We start from the raw sequence: 17,558 nt of genomic DNA, 5'->3' as shown, positions 1-17,558 counted from the left end.
AGCCAGTTTGCGCAGTTCTGTGAAGGGAGTAGTACACAGCGTTGTACGAGATCTTCAGTTTCTTGACAATTTCCTCGCATGGAATAGCCTTCATTTCTCAGAACAAGAATAGACTGACGAGTTTCAGAAGAAAGTTATTTGTTTCTGGACATTTTGAGCCTGTAAACAAACCCACAAATGCTGATGCTCCAGATACTCAACTAACTTCTTTAATCAGAACAACAGTTTTCAGCTGTGCGAACATAATTGCAAAATTACCTCTGCTGTTTTCAATCAAGATCTCGTCGATCACTTCCTCATTGCCTGCATCCGTAATGGGTCTGCGACCAAACGACCACCCCTCATCACTGTCAAACGCCCCCTAAAAAACTTCTGCGAGCCTTTCTAAGCAACCTGGCAGGGGTATCTTGAAATTACATTGAACTCATCCCGTCAGTAGATGATGCCTGGCTAATCTTTAAAAGTGCCTTCCTCACCATCTTAAATAAGCATGCCCCATTCAACAAATGTAGAACTAGGAACAGATATAGTCCTTGGTTCACTCCAGACCTGTCTGCCCTTGACCAGCACAAAAACATCCTGTGGCGTTCTGCATTAGCATCGAATAGCCCCCTTAAAATTGCTTTTTCAGGGAAGTTAGGAACAAATATACACAGGCAGTTAGGAAAGCTAAGGCTAGCTTTTTTCAAACAGAAATGTGCATCCTGTGGTACTAACTCAAAAAAGGTCTGGAACACTGTAAAGTCCATGGAGATGGACTGGAGAACAAGAGCACGTCCTCCCAGCTGCCCACGGCTCTGAGGCCAGGAAACACTGTCACCACTGATAAATCCACTACAATTGAGAATTTCAATAAGCACTTCTCTACGGCTGACCATGCTTTCCACCTGGCTACCCCTATCAACTGCCCGTTGTCCGGAGGGCCAGTTGTCCGGAGGGCTTGTTGTCCGGAGGGCCCGTTGTCCGGAGGGCCCGTTGTCCGGAGGGCCCGTTGTCCGGAGGGCCCGTTGTCCGGAGGGCCCGTTGTCCGGAGGGCCTGTTGTCTGGACCTCTGGCAGTCTCTATGGGTGTGCCACAGGGTTCCATTCTCTGGCCGACTCTCTTCTCTGTATACATCAGATGTTGCTCTTGCTGCTGGTGATTCTCTGATACAGCTCTACGCAGACGACACCATTATGTATACTTCTGGCCCCTCTTTGGACACAGTGTTAACTAACATCCAGACGAGCTTCAACGCCATACAACTCTCCTTCCGTGGCCTCCAACTGCTCTTAAATGCAAGTAAAACTAAATGCATGCTATTCAACCGATCACTGCCTGCACCTGCTCGCCCATCCAGCATCACTGCTCTGGACGGCTCTGACTTAGAATACGTGGACGACTACAAATACCTAGGTGTCTGGTTAGACTGTAAACTCTCCTTCCAGATGCACATTAATCATCTCCAAACCAAAATTGAATCTAGAACTGGCTTCCTATATCGCAACAAAGCATCCTTCACTCATGCTGCCAAACATACCCTCGTAAAACTGACCATCCTACCAATTCTCGACTTCAGTGATGTCATCTATAAAATTGCCTCCAACACTCTACTCAACAACCTGGATGCAGTCTATCGCAGTGCCATCCATTTTGTCACCAATAACCCATATACTACCCACCACTGTGACCTGTACGCTCTCGTTGGTTGGCCCTCGCTTCATACTTGTCGCCAAACCCACTGGCTACAGGTTATCTTCAAGTCTCTGCTAGGTAAAGCCCTGCCTTATCTCAGCTCACTGGTCACCATAGCAGCACCCACTCGTAGCACGCGCTCCAGCAGGTGTATTTCACTGGTCACCCCCAAAGCCAATACCTCCTTTGGTCGTCTTTCCTTCCAGTTTTCTGCTGCCAATGACTGGAACAAACTGCTAAAATCTCTGAAGCTGGAGACTCATATCTCCCTCACTAACTTTAAGCATCAGCTGTCAGAGCAGCTCACAGATCATTGCACCTGTACATAGCCCATCTGTAAACAGCCCATCTATCTACCTACGTCATCCCCATACTGTATTTATTTATCTTGCTCCTTTGCACCCCAGTATCTCTACCTGCACATTCATCTTCTGCACATCTACCATTCCAGTGTTTAATTGCTATATTGTAATTACGTCGCCACCATGTCCTATTTATTGCCTTAACTCCCTTATCTTATCACATTTGCACTCACTGTATATAGACTTTGTTTTATTTTGTTCTACTGTATTATTGACTATGTTTTGTTTATTCCATGTGTTGTATGTGTCGAATTGCTATGCTTTATCTTGGCCAGGTCGCAGTTGTAAATGAGAACCTGTTCCCCATTTCCCTACCTGGTTAAATAAAGGTGAAATTAAATTTAAAATAGATGCAACTACCCAAGCAGAGGATACACCTCCTTCAAATGTTGATATTTGGTTGTGTTGACAACCAAACAATTCAATATCACTAAATATCATTATATTTGAAATCAACCAGAGCTTGAAACCCTGATTTATAGTTAATTTGTTGGTTGAATTCTGGGTTGAATTTAAACAATAACTGTTTATGGTTTTGACTAATATAACATCATTGATGATATACGAGTGATAAAGTATGGTCACATTTCATTTGCTCTTTTAAACCTACCCTTTGGAATGACTCTGATAGCAACAGTGAGTCTATTTAGGGTCTCATCTTAACTGTTGAGAGGTAGAATAGTAGAATACACAAGGTGACATTTCAAAATGTTGTGCATCAGCAGTTTCTCCCTTGTTATGTCAGTCACGGACAGTCACTCAATTAGACAACATTTTCTTATATTGGTACATTTGTAGATTGGTAAATCGGCCAGATATTTAAACCTAGTATGATATCTGAAAGTGACTCACAAAATCAGTGGGGGCCCCCCAGTCGGTAATTCGACCAGGTTTAAATATCTGGTATCATACTAAAAACAGAAAACATTTCTCTTCCTTAATGGCAAAATGTGTAGATTTGCAGGAAATTAACTCTAAAAAGGTGAATTGGATGAGGTTTTTATTTAACTAGGCAAGTCGGTTAAGAACAAATTCGACGGCCTACAACGCTGGGCCAATTGTGCGCCGCCCTATGGACTCCCAATCACGGCCGGTTGTCATACAGCCTGGATTTGAACCAGGGTGTCTTTAGTGGCGCCTTAGACCACTACACAACTCGGGAGCCCCAGATACCGGGTCATCATGGAGAGGCTTACCATCATGTTCATCAGCAGGATCGGCATGAAGATGATAAATATAACCAACATGTAGAAAGTGAGGAAGGGAAATGGAAATTTCTTGTGTAGGTACATGTCCAGAAAATTGCTTTGGTAATTCAGTTCCCCGACCATCATCACAAAGATCTGGATCACTGACAAGTCCAGTCGCTCAAACTCTTCCTAAAAAGACAAACGTGAGAAGAAAAAAAACAGTTTGGCATGACAGAACAGAAGGAAAGCTGGGACTGAAAAACATCTTCTATCTCAAGGCCATCAGACTGCTAAACAGCCATCACTAACTCAGAGAGGCTGCTGCCTACATTGAGACCCAATCACTGGCCACTTTAACACATGGACCACTAATCACTATATACAATGCCACTTTAAATAATGTTTACATTACTCATATCATATGTATATACTGTATTGTATAACATGTATATGTATATACTGTATTGTATAACATGTATATGTATATACTGTATTGTATAACATGTATATGTATATACTGTATTGTATAACATGTATATGTATATACTGTATTGTATAACATGTATATGTATATACTGTATTGTATAACATGTATATGTATATACTGTATTGTATAACATGTATATATATATATATATATATATATATATATATATATATATATATATATATATATATATATATAGTAGAATACACAAGGTAAAATTTCGAAAAGTTGTGCATCAGCAATTTTTCCCTTGTTATGTCAGTCACTGGCAGTCACTCAATTAGACAACATTTTCTTATATTGGTACATTATTGGTACATATTGGTACATTTGTAGATTGGTAAATATATATATATATATATATATATATATATATATATATATATATATATATACACGTATTTTTACAAATGCTCATTCATCCCTTTACATTTGTGTGTATTAGGTAGTTTTTGGGGAACTGTTAGATTACTGGTTAGATATTACCGCACTGTCGGAACTAGAAGCACAAGCATTTCACTACACTCACATTAACATCTGCTAAGCATGTGTACGTGTCCAATAACATTTGTTTTGATTTGATTAGATTTGACTTTAAACAGATTTTAGATCCATCTCCTTTCCATCTCATATATCTTCATTGATTTGAGGAAATTACCAATGACCTAATGTAGGACTTATACAAAAGAATGTGTTTAAAGTGGGAGCACTATTTCTAATGTCTCTTGTCACCTGGTTGAGCATGAGGGCATAGAAGACCAAGGCAAAGGCCAGCATCAGAAAGAAGAATAGCAGTAGGATTTTAAACAACGTCCTTGCAATCTCCCGAAACATCACCACGTAGATCCCAAAGTGCTCAAACCTGGAAAGAGAAAACACAGTGCCCATGAGTACCGACGTGGACCCATGGGGACCAACGTGGACTCATGAGTACCAACGTGGACCCATGAGTACCAATGTGGACCCATGGGGAACAACGTGGACCCATGGGGACCAACGTGGACCCATGAGTACCAACGTGGACCCATGAGTACCAATGTGGACCCATGGGGAACAACGTGGACCCATGGGGACCAACGTGGACCCATGAGTACCAACGTGGACCCATGAGTACCAACGTGGACCCATGAGTACCAAAATGGACTCATGAGTACCAACACGTGAAGTTCATTTGACCCTATCAAATTGGGTGTCCAATGAAAACTAAGAGTCTATATTTCGGGGAAATGAAAGCATAGATACATTTTTCAACTGTTTTCCATGTGAAAAATGAGGCATAAGTGAAGGCTTTGATTTCTGGTACAACAAATGGAAAGAGGACCTTAGAAAACGTTCACTAGAAAAGGTATTTTGTGGTGTTCAGGTCTGTGGGACCCATTTTCAATGTTTACTAAAAGAAAAATAATACAATTAATACTTTTTTTCAACCCAAGACTCATTGACCTTGGCTCATTTTCAGTGAAGAACATGTGAAATAAACACATTTCCATTGAGCGCACAAGGTACACCCCCCTACACATTTGTATTACATATGTGGTGTTTGGGTTCCACTGGACCCGAGGGTAATAAATGCGTGGAAAAGTGTGTGTGTAGGTGAAAACAAGTAAAAATGTAACACAAAGGTTTGCTGTGTGCCTTCACTCTGTCTTCCTCCTCCCTGGGCCAGCTGTTTTAAAGTACCACCAATAACCTGCCTATCTGCCTGTCTCCCTGTCTGCCTGCCTGACTCTCTGCCTGTCTGCCTGTCATCCTGCCTGTCTGTCTGTCTCCCTGCCCGTCTCCATGTCTGCCTGTCTGTCTCCCTGCCTGCCTGTCTGTCTCCCTGCCTGCCTCCCTGTCTGTCTCCCTGCCTGTCTGCCTGTCATCCTGCCTGTCTGCCTGTCTCCCTGCCTGTCTGCCTGTCTCCCTGTCTGTCTGCCTGTCTCCCTGTCTCCCTGCCTGTCTCCCTGCCTATCATCCTGCCTGTCTCCCTGTCTCCCTGCCTGTCTCCCTGTCTGCCTGTCTGTCTGCCTGCCGTCTGCCTGTCTCCCTGCCTGTCTGTCTCCCTGCCTGTCTGTCTCCCTGCCTGTCTGTCTCCCTGCCTGTCTGTCTCCCTGTCTGCCTGTCTGTCTGCCTGTCTCCCTGCCTGTCTCCCTGCCTGTCTGCCTGTCTCCCTGCCTGTCTCCCTGCCTGTCTGTCTCCCTGCCTGTCTGTCTCCCTGCCTGTCTCCCTGTCTGTCTCTCTCCCTGCCTGCCTGTCTCTCTCCCTGCCTGTCCCGCTCCCTGTCTGTCTCCCTGTCTGTCTCCCTGTCTGTCTCCCTGCCTGTCTGCCCATTTCCCTGTCCATCTCCCTGTCTGTCTCCCACTTTTCTCACACTCTTTACCCTTTGTAGTGTGTGAAACAACACAATGTCTTGTGGGAACCTGCACAATGTTATTACAATACGTTATATCGATACATTTTTAAAATTCTGTATTTTCCTGCACTCTACTCCAGCCAGGTGCAAATTGGGGTAGGGACACAATAAATAAATACTGTAGCTTTGCATGTGTGGCTCCTTACACACAAACAATCAGTATGGAAAAAAAGTATCTCTGCTCAGAGGGCCTTAGAAATATGTTTTTTTTGCAGAGAGAGAAGTTGGTCTTTCACCTTGGAAGATGAGGACCAACCAAATTTGTTGTTATTTGGTATATCTACTGTTCTGTACCTATCCAGGATAAATCACTGTGGAGAGAATGACATTCATAATGATGTATTTCTGTATAGTACAGATAAAGGAACCATGATGTAACTCTGTTGCTGTAATTTCTTTATCGGATGTAAATCCACTTCACTTACTTACTATTTTCTACATTGTAGAATAATAGTGAAGACGTCAAACCTATGAAATAACATATGGAATAGGGTAGTAACACAAAAAAATAACCAAAAGAGATTTTTACAAAGTCAAGGTGTAATGTCATCGCTGTATGCTGTTCGTTAAACCAATTATTTTCGTTTTTGTTGAGTCTTAGCGTATTTGCGTTACCATGGAATGTCAATCAATCAATCAAGAAACACTGTTGATTTGTGCACTAACAATGATCAGAAAATTAACAATCTCTAAATGACAGTAAACATAATTTCTCATCTCTCTAGACAGAGACAGATGGGCTACATTGTTTGGACAGTTGGTAATTACCTTTGGAGATAGAGGAGGAAGTTAACCCATGACATGATTATGGCCAGTGCCCCAGCCTGCCAGTGCCAGGACCCCTCAGCGTTGAAGAACAGGGCGATGACGAAGAGAAGAGAGAGGATGATTGAAAACCAGTCCTGAATGTTAGAGATGTCCTTCAGGTAACTCAAACGCTATTGAGGGAAAACCAGAGAATGCTTTTTACATTAGGCCGGAACTAGAACTCAGAGCCTCAGCAACCAGAGAATGTTATTTACATTAGAATGGGTACTAGAACTCAGAGCCTCAGCAACCAGAAAATGCTTTTTACATTAGGCCGGAACTAGAACTCAGAGCCTCAGCAACCAGAGAATGCTTTTTACATTAGGCCGGAACTAGAACTCAGAGCCTCAGCAACCAGAGAATGCTTTTTACATTAGAATGGGAACTAGAACTCAGAGCCTCAGCAACCAGAGAATGTTATTTACATTAGGCCGGAACTAGAACTCAGAGCCTCAGCAACCAGAGAATGCTTTTTACATTAGGCCGGAACTAGAACTCAGAGCCTCAGCAACCAGAGAATGCTTTTTACATTAGGCCGGAACTAGAACTCAGAGCCTCAGCAACCAGAAAATGCTTTTTACATTAGGCCGGAACTAGAACTCAGAGCCTCAGCAACCAGAGAATGCTTTTTACATTAGGCCGGAACTAGAACTCAGAGCCTCAGCAACCAGAGAATGCTTTTTACATTAGAATGGGAACTAGAACTCAGAGCCTCAGCAACCAGAGAATGTTATTTACATTAGGCCGGAACTAGAACTCAGAGCCTCAGCAACCAGAGAATGCTTTTTACATTAGGCCGGAACTAGAACTCAGAGCCTCAGCAACCAGAGAATGCTTTTTACATTAGGCCGGAACTAGAACTCAGAGCCTCAGCAACCAGAGAATGCTTTTTACATTAGGCCGGAACTAGAACTCAGAGCCTCAGCAACCAGAGAATGCTTTTTACATTAGGCCGGAACTAGAACTCAGAGCCTCAGCAAGCAGAGAATGTTATTTACATTAGAATGGGAACTAGAACTCAGAGCCTCAGCAACCAGAGAATGTTATTTACATTAGGCCAGAACTAGAACTCAGAGCCTCAGCAACCAGAGAATGTTATTTACATTAAGCCAGAACTAGAACTCAGAGCCTCAGCAACCAGAGAATGCTTTTTACATTAGGCCGGAACTAGAACTCAGAGCCTCAGCAACCAGAGAATGCTTTTTACATTAGGCCGGAACTAGAACTCAGAGCCTCAGCAACCAGATAATGTTATTTACATTAAGCCAGAACTAGAACTCAGAGCCTCAGCAACCAGAGAATGTTATTTACATTAAGCCAGAACTAGAACTCAGCGCCTCAGCAACCAGAGAATGTTGTTTACATTAAGCCAGAACTAGAACTCAGCGCCTCAGCAACCAGAGAATGTTATTTACATTAAGCCAGAACTAGAACTCAGCGCCTCAGCAACCAGAGAATGTTATTTACATTAAGCCAGAACTAGAACTCAGAGCCTCAGCAACCAGAGAATGTTATTTACATTAAGCCAGAACTTGAACTCAGAGCCTCAGCAACCAGAGAATGTTATTTACATTAGAATGGGAACTAGAACTCAAGAGTCTCAGCAACCACTTGACTTTAATGCGTGAGTTATAACACTTTCTTTGAGTGTTTCTCAAATTAGGATTTGGCCTTTAAATTATGTAGTTTACTGAACACACCTTTCACTGCTTTTGAATTACATAACTCAGTTGAATGTACTGACTAAGTCACTCTGGATGAGAGCATCTGCTATTTTTTTTTTAACCTTAATTTAACTAGGCAAGAACACATTTTTTTTTTCAATGACAGCCTAGGAACAGTGAGTTAACTGCCTTGTTCAGGGGCAGAACGACAGATTTGTCATTCGGGGATTCAAACTTGCAACCTTTCGGTTACTAGTGTCATGTACTGTCATGTTGTCTTGTCTCTGTCCTTTCCCTTCACCCTGTCTCCCTCTGCTGGTCGTGTTAGGTTACCTTTTCTCCCCCGCTTTCCCCCAGCTGTCCCTTGTCTCCTCTAACTACCCATTCACCCCGTTCCCCACCTGTTCCCTTTTTTCCCTCTGATTAGGTCCCAATATCTCTCTCTGTTTCTGCTCCTGTCCTTGTCGGATTCTTGTTTGTTTGTGTCATTCATGCCTGAACCAGACTGTCGTCATGTTTGCTGTAACCTTGTCCTGTCCTGTCGGAATCTGCCGGTCCATCTGAGCCTACCTATGTTTGGTAATTAAAGAAGCTCTGTTTAAGTTGATTCGCTTTTGGGTCCTCATTCACGCACCGTAACAGAAGAATCCGACCAAGAATGGACCCAGCGACTTCGGATCCTCTCCACTCAGCCGTCGAGATCCAGGGAGCGATGCTAGGCAGACACAAGCAGGAATTGTCTGCTGCTCGACATGCCGTTGAGACCCTGGCCACCCAAGTCTCCAACCTCACAGAACAGGTTCACCATCTCCGCCTCGATCCACCGGCCACTTCCAGGGCTTTCGAATCTCCGGAGCCCAGAATCAATAACCCGCCGTGTTACTCTGGGGAGCCCACTGAATGCCGCTCGTTCCTCACCCAGTGTGATATTGTGTTTTCTCTCCAGCCCAACACTTACTCCAGGAGCACTGCTCGTGTCGCCTACGTCATATCTCTCCTTATTGGACGGGCTCGTGAGTGGGGCACGGCAATCTGGGAGGCAAGGGCTGAGTGTACTAACCAGTATCAAGACTTTAAGGAGGAGATGATACGGGTTTTTGATCGATCTGGTTTTGGGGAGGAGGCTTCCAGGGCCCTGTCTTCCCTATGTCAAGGCAATCGATCCATAACAGACTACTCTATTGAGTTTCGCACTCTTGCTGTCTCCAGTGGCTGGAACGAGCCGGCCTTGCTCGCTCGTCTTCTGGAGGGTTTCCGCGCAGAGGTAAAGGATGAGATTCTCTCCCGGGAGGTTCCTTCCAGCGTGGATTCCTTGATTGAACTCGCTATTCGCATTGAGCGACGGGTTGATCTTCGTCACCGAGCTCGTGGAAAGGAGCTCGCGCTCTCCGTCGCCTCCCTCTCCGCATCACTACCATCTTCCTCTGCCGGCTCGGGTGCTGAGCCCATGCAGCTGGGAGGTATCCGCATCTCGACTGAGGAGAGGGAACGGAGAATCACCAACCGCCTCTGTCTCTATTGCGGTTCCGCTGGTCATTTTGTCACTTCATGTCCAGTAAAAGGCCAGAGCTCGTCAGTAAGCGGAGGGCTACTGGTGAGCGCTACTACTCCTGTCTCTCCTTCAAGATCCTGCACTACCTTGTCGGTCCATCTACGCTGGACCGGTTCGTCAGCTTCCTGCAGTGCCTTAATAGACTCTGGGGCGGAGGGCTGTTTTATGGACGAGACCTGGGCTCGGGAACATGACATTCCTCTCAGACAGTTAAAGGAGCCCACGGCCTTGTTCGCCCTGGATGGTAGTCCTCTCCCCAGGATTCAGCGTGAGACGCTACCTTTAACCCTCACTGTTTCTGGTAATCATAGTGAAACCATTTCTTTTTTAATTTTTCGTTCACCTTTTACACCTGTTGTTTTGGGCCATCCCTGGCTAGTTTGTCATAATCCTTCCATTAATTGGTCTAGTAATTCTATCCTCTCCTGGAACGTCTCTTGTCATGTGAAATGTTTAATGTCTGCTATCCCTCCTGTTTCCTCTGTCTCTTCTTCACAGGAGGAGCCTGGTGATTTGACAGGGGTGCCGGAGGAATATCACGATCTGCGCACGGTGTTCAGTCGGTCCAGGGCCACCTCTCTTCCTCCACACCGGTCGTATGATTGTAGTATTGATCTCCTTCCGGGAACCACCCCCCCCCGGGGTAGACTATACTCTCTGTCGGCTCCCGAACGTAAGGCTCTCGAAGATTATTTGTCTGTAGCTCTTGACGCCGGTACCATAGTCCCCTCCTCCTCTCCCGCCGGAGCGGGGTTTTTTTTTGTCAAGAAGAAGGACGGGTCTCTGCGCCCCTGCATAGATTATCGAGGGCTGAATGACATAACAGTGAAGAATCGTTATCCGCTTCCTCTTATGTCTTCAGCCTTCGAGATCCTGCAGGGAGCCAGGTTTTTCACTAAGTTGGACCTTCGTAACGCTTACCATCTCGTGCGCATCAGGGAGGGGGACGAGTGGAAGACGGCGTTTAACACTCCGTTAGGGCACTTTGAATACCGGGTTCTTCCTTTCGGCCTCGCTAACGCTCCAGCTGTCTTTCAGGCATTAGTCAATGATGTCCTGAGAGACATGCTGAACATCTTTGTTTTCGTTTACCTTGACGATATCCTGATTTTTTCACCGTCACTCCAGATTCATGTTCAGCACGTTCGACGTGTCCTCCAGCGCCTTTTAGAGAATTGTCTTTTTGTGAAGGCTGAGAAGTGCACTTTTCATGCCTCCTCCGTCACATTTCTCGGTTCTGTTATTTCCGCTGAAGGCATTAAGATGGATCCCGCTAAGGTCCAAGCTGTCATTGATTGGCCCGTCCCTAAGTCACGCGTCGAGCTGCAGCGCTTTCTCGGCTTCGCGAACTTCTATCGTCGTTTCATCCGTAATTTCGGTCAGGTGGCAGCTCCTCTCACAGCCCTTACTTCTGTCAAGACGTGCTTTAAGTGGTCCGTTTCCGCCCAGGGAGCTTTTGATCTCCTCAAGAATCGTTTTACATCCGCTCCTATCCTTGTTACACCTGACGTCTCTAGACAGTTCGTTGTCGAGGTTGACGCGTCAGAGGTGGGAGTGGGAGCCATCCTTTCTCAGCGCTCCCTCTCTGACGACAAGGTCCACCCATGCGCGTATTTTTCTCATCGCCTGTCGCCGTCGGAACGTAACTATGATGTGGGTAACCGCGAACTGCTCGCCATCCGGTTAGCCCTAGGCGAATGGCGACAGTGGTTGGAGGGGGCGACCGTTCCTTTTGTCGTTTGGACTGACCATAGGAACCTTGAGTACATCCGTTCTGCCAAACGACTTAATGCGCGTCAGGCGCGTTGGGCGCTGTTTTTCGCTCGTTTCGAGTTCGTGATTTCTTATCGTCCGGGCTCTAAGAACACCAAGCCTGATGCTTTGTCTCGTCTCTTCAGTTCTTCAGTAGCCTCCACTGACCCCGAGGGGATTCTCCCTGAGGGGCGTGTTGTCGGGTTGACTGTCTGGGGAATTGAGAGGCAGGTAAAGCAAGCACTCACTCAAACTCCGTCGCCGCGCGCTTGTCCTAGGAACCTTCTTTTCGTTCCCGTTCCTACTCGTCTGGCCGTTCTTCAGTGGGCTCACTCTGCCAAGTTAGCCGGCCACCCTGGCGTTCGGGGTACGCTTGCTTCCATTCGCCAGCGTTTCTGGTGGCCCACCCGGGAGCATGACACGCGTCGTTTCGTGGCTGCTTGTTCGGTCTGCGCGCAGACTAAGTCCGGTAACTCTCCTCCTGCCGGCCGTCTCAGGCCGCTTCCTATTCCCTCTCGACCGTGGTCTCACATTGCCTTAGATTTTGTCACCGGACTGCCTTCGTCAGCGGGGAAGACTGTTATTCTTACGGTTGTCGATAGGTTCTCTAAGGCGGCTCATTTCATTCCCCTTGCTAAGCTTCCTTCTGCTAAAGAGACGGCACAAATCATCATCGAGAATGTTTTCAGAATTCATGGCCTTCCGTCAGACGTCGTTTCGGACAGAGGTCCGCAATTCACGTCTCAATTTTGGAGGGAGTTTTGCCGTTTGATTGGGGCTTCCGTCAGTCTCTCTTCCGGCTTTCACCCCCAGTCTAACGGTCAAGCAGAACGGGCCAATCAGACTATTGGTCGCATCTTACGCAGTCTTTCTTTTCGCAACCCTGCGTCTTGGTCAGAACAGCTCCCCTGGGCAGAATACGCCCACAACTCGCTTCCTTCGTCTGCAACCGGGCTATCTCCTTTTCAGAGTAGCCTCGGGTACCAGCCTCCGTTGTTCTCATCTCAGTTCGCCGAGTCCAGCGTCCCCTCCGCTCAGGCTTTTGTCCAACGTTGCGAGCGCACCTGGAAGAGGGTCAGGTCTGCACTTTGCCGTTATAGGGCGCAGACTGTGAGAGCTGCTAATAAGCGTAGAACTAAGAGCCCTAGATATTGTCGCGGTCAGAGAGTTTGGCTCTCCACTCAGAACCTTCCCCTTAAGACGGCTTCTCGCAAGTTGACCCCGCGGTTCATTGGTCCATTCCGTATCTCTCAGGTCATTAATCCTGTCGCAGTGCGACTTCTTCTTCCGCGATATCTTCGTCGCGTCCACCCGGTCTTCCATGTCTCCTGTGTTAAGCCCGTTCTTCGCGCCCCCGCTCGTCTTCCCCCCCCCCCCCCCATCCTTGTCGAGGGCGCACCTATCTACAGGGTCCGTAAAATCTTGGACATGCGTCCTCGGGGCCGTGGTCATCAGTACCTAGTTGACTGGGAGGGGTACGGTCCTGAGGAGAGGAGTTGGGTTCCCTCTCGGGACGTGCTGGACCGTGCGCTGATTGATGATTTCCTCCGTTGCCGCCAGGTTTCCTCCTCGAGTGCGCCAGGAGGCGCTCGGTGAGTGGGGGGGTACTGTCATGTACTGTCATGTTGTCTTGTCTCTGTCCTTTCCCTTCACCCTGTCTCCCTCTGCTGGTCGTGTTAGGTTACCTTTTCTCCCCCGCTTTCCCCCAGCTGTCCCTTGTCTCCTCTAACTACCCATTCACCCCGTTCCCCACCTGTTCCCTTTTTTCCCTCTGATTAGGTCCCAATATCTCTCTCTGTTTCTGCTCCTGTCCTTGTCGGATTCTTGTTTGTTTGTGTCATTCATGCCTGAACCAGACTGTCGTCATGTTTGCTGTAACCTTGTCCTGTCCTGTCGGAATCTGCCGGTCCATCTGAGCCTACCTATGTTTGGTAATTAAAGAAGCTCTGTTTAAGTTGATTCGCTTTTGGGTCCTCATTCACGCACCGTAACAACTAGCCCAACACTCTAACCACTATGCTACCCTGCAGCCGTTTTATGACCAAAATGTAAATGTGGCCTAGTAGATCCAGGTGCAGACCGATATTCCAACCTTTCAAACAGATTTCTGTATAAATGCCCTATTACAGAATGCTCTTGACACCACCAAGGTTGGTTGTGTCATGATTCATCATGATGAGTGATGGTCTGCATGTCCTCCACTCGCTCATACTATGTGAAGGTTTCACCACGCTACACATTCAGCACCAGTCAACAGTTCAGACACACCTACTCTTTCAAGGGTTTTTCGTTATTTTTACTATTTTCTACATTGTAGAATAATAGTGAAGACATCAAAACTATGAAATAACATATGGAATAGGGTAGTAACCCAAAACAATTGTTCAACAAATCAAAATATATTTCATATTTAAGATTTTTCAAAGTAGCTACCCTTTGCCTTGATGACAGCATTCTCTCAACCAGCTTCACCTGGAATGCTTTTCCAACAGTCTTGAAGGAGTTCTCAGATATGCTGACCACTTGTTGGCTGCTTTTCCTTCACTTTGCGTCCAACTCATCCCAAATAATCTCAATTGGGTTGAGGTCGGGTGATTGTGGAGGCCAGGTCATCTGATTCAGCACTCCATCTCTCCCCTTCTTGGTCAAACAGCCCTTACACAGCCTGGAGGTGTAACGGCTCTCGTTTGTAGAAGGAAGAGTGGACCAAGGCGCAGCTTGTAGAAGGAAGAGTGGACCAAGGTGCAGCTTGTAGAAGGAAGAGTGGACCAAGGCGCAGCGTGGTAGAAGGAAGAGTGGAGCAAGGCGCAGCTTGTAGAAGGAAGAGTGGACCAAAGTGCAGCTTGTAGAAGGAAGAGTGGACCAAGGTGCAGCGTGGTAGAAGGAAGAGTGGACCAAGATGCAGCTTGTAGAAGGAAGAGTGGACCAAGGTGCAGCGTGGTAGAAGGAAGAGTGGACCAAGGTGCAGCTTGTAGAAGGAAGAGTGGACCAAGGTGCAGCGTGGTAGAAGGACGAGTGGACCAAGGCGCAGCGTGGTGGAAGGAAAAGTGGACCAAGGCGCAGCGTGGTAGAAGGACAAGTGGACCAAGGCGCAGCGTGGTAGAAGGACGAGTGGACCAAGGTGCAGCGTGGTAGAAGGACGAGTGGACCAAGGTACAGCGTGGTAGAAGGACGAGTGGACCAAGGCGCAGCGTGGTAGAAGGACGAGTGGACCAAGGTGCAGCGTGGTAGAAGGACGAGTGGACCAAGGTGCAGCGTGCTAGAAGGACGAGTGGACCAAGGCGCAGCGTGGTAGAAGGACGAGTGGACCAAGGCGCAGCGTGGTAGAAGGACGAGTGGACCAAGGCGCAGCGTGGTAGAAGGACGAGTGGACCAAGGCGCAGCGTTGTAGAAGGACGAGTGGACCAAGGCGCAGCGTGGTAGAAGGACGAGTGGACCAAGACTCAGCGTGGTAGAAGGATGAGTGGACCAAGGTGCAGCTTGTAGAAGGAAGAGTGGACCAAGGTGCAGCGTGGTAGAAGGAAGAGTGGACCAAGATGCAGCTTGTAGAAGGAAGAGTGGACCAAGGTGCAGCGTGGTAGAAGGAAGAGTGGACCAAGGTGCAGCTTGTAGAAGGAAGAGTGGACCAAGGTGCAGCGTGGTAGAAGGAAGAGTGGACCAAGGTGCAGCTTGTAGAAGGAAGAGTGGACCAAGGTGCAGCGTGGTAGAAGGACGAGTGGACCAAGGCGCAGCGTGGTGGAAGGAAAAGTGGACCAAGGCGCAGCGTGGTAGAAGGACAAGTGGACCAAGGCGCAGCGTGGTAGAAGGACGAGTGGACCAAGGTGCAGCGTGGTAGAAGGACGAGTGGACCAAGGTACAGCGTGGTAGAAGGACGAGTGGACCAAGGCGCAGCGTGGTAGAAGGACGAGTGGACCAAGGTGCAGCGTGGTAGAAGGACGAGTGGACCAAGGCGCAGCGTGGTAGAAGGAAGAGGGGACCAAGGTGCAGCGTGGTAGAAGGAAGAGTGGACCAAGGCGCAGCGTGGTAGGCGTACATCGTCTTTTTATTGATGACACAAAAACAAAATAACAAAGACAAAAACTGAAAGCGACCAGTTCTGTCAGGCAGAAACACTAAACAGAAAACCTGATCCCACAAAACCCAAAAGGAAAATGGCAACTTATATATGATCCCCAATCAGAGACAACGATAGACAGCCGCCTCTGATTGGGAACCACAAAGAAATAGAGAACCTAGACTTTCCCACCAACTTACACACCCTGACCAAACATAGAGAATAATAAGGATCTCAGGTCAGGGCGTGACAGGAGGTGTGTTGGGTCATTGTCCTGTTGAAAAACAAATTATAGTTCTACTAATCACAAACCAGATGGGATGGTGTATTACTGCAGAATGCTGTGGTAGCCATGCTGGTTAAGTGTGCCTTGAATTCTAAATAAATTACAGACTGTGTCACCAGCAAAGCACCCCCACACCTTCACACCTCCTCCTCCATGCTTCACAGTAGGAACCACACATGAAGAGATGATCCGTTCACCTACTCTGCGTCTCTAAAGGCATGGCGGTTGGAACCAAAAATCCCAAATTTGGACTCATCAGACCAAAGGACAGATTTCCACCGGTCTAATGTTCATTGCTCGTGTTTCTTGGCCCGAGCAAGTCTCTTCTTATTTTTGGTATCCTTTAGTAGTGGTTTCTTTGCAGCAATTTGACCATGAATGCCTGATTCATGCAGTCTCTGAACAGTTGATGTTGAGATGTGACTGTTACTTGAACTCTGTGAAACATTTTTTGGGGTTGCTATTTCTGAGGCTGGGAACTCTAATAAACATGTCCTCTGCTGCAGAGGTAACTCTGGGTCCTCCTTTCCTGTCACAGTTCTCTTGAGAGCCAGTTTCATCTTAGCGCTTGATATATTTTTGCTACTGCGCTTGAAGAAACTTTCAAAGTTCTTGAAATTTTCCAGATTGACTGACGTTCATGTCTTAATAAAGTAATGATGGACTGTCGTTTCTCTTTGCTTATTTGAGCTGTTCTTGCTATAATATACGGACTTGGTCTTTTTCCAAATAGGGCTATCTTCTGTATACCACCCCTACCAGGTCACAACACCAGAAGAGGACTGGCCACTCCAAGGAGACTGGTTCCTCTCTAGGTTTCTTCATCTTGTCAGATGTTTTAATAACAATGGAGTATCCTAAAGCAACAATTCTCAGCTGGTGAGTCGCGACCCAAATTTGGGTTGAGGAAGGTTTTGAATGGGTCTGGTGTGCCTGAGTTAAAAAGTATATATATATTTTTAAATGTTTTCATGAAAAAATACTCTAAATACCTAAACTAGGCAGAATGTGTGTAGAAATGCTAATTATCTGAAATTTTTTATAATTTTCTCTTCAATCACAGCATTTAAATGTAGAGCTTTTAGCAGTTCTATTTTGGTTGATTTTGTGTCTCAAACCAGTGAGTTTAATAACATTCTTCATGAGGAATATGGGAAACATTTAAACAGGTGGGAATGCTGTTCCCTTGTCATATAAATGCAACATTTACTATCAAAATAGCATCAAAAAAAGTTTTTTTGTGATGCAAATATTGGGTTGCGAATGAGACAACCTGTTTTACTTTGGGTCCCAAGGAAAAATCAGTTGTGAACCACTGTGTTAAGGCCAGGCTGT

At 46.5% G+C, this 17,558-nt stretch overlaps 1 protein-coding gene across 1 annotated transcript in view; it reads right to left on the bottom strand.

Moving 5' to 3' along the window:
- The window catches only part of LOC110490883 (transient receptor potential cation channel subfamily A member 1), an 88,410-nt gene that overhangs the window by 9,738 nt on the left and 61,114 nt on the right, over nucleotides 1-17,558 (bottom strand). The window contains exons 21-23 of the mRNA XM_090199233.1: nucleotides 6,877-7,046; nucleotides 4,446-4,575; nucleotides 3,233-3,415 (exon numbers count right to left, since the gene is read on the bottom strand). Of these exons, the coding sequence (XP_090055359.1) occupies nucleotides 3,233-3,415; nucleotides 4,446-4,575; nucleotides 6,877-7,046 (483 nt within the window). The remainder of the gene's footprint in view (nucleotides 1-3,232; nucleotides 3,416-4,445; nucleotides 4,576-6,876; nucleotides 7,047-17,558) is intronic.

The sequence above is a fragment of the Oncorhynchus mykiss genome, chromosome 15, assembly GCF_057628025.1.
Source record: "Oncorhynchus mykiss isolate SJ-2025 chromosome 15, ASM5762802v1, whole genome shotgun sequence".
NCBI classification, from domain to species: Eukaryota; Metazoa; Chordata; class Actinopteri; order Salmoniformes; family Salmonidae; genus Oncorhynchus; species Oncorhynchus mykiss.
Note: the sequence above shows the minus strand (reverse complement) of the source record. Positions and strands in the feature narration are given on the sequence as shown.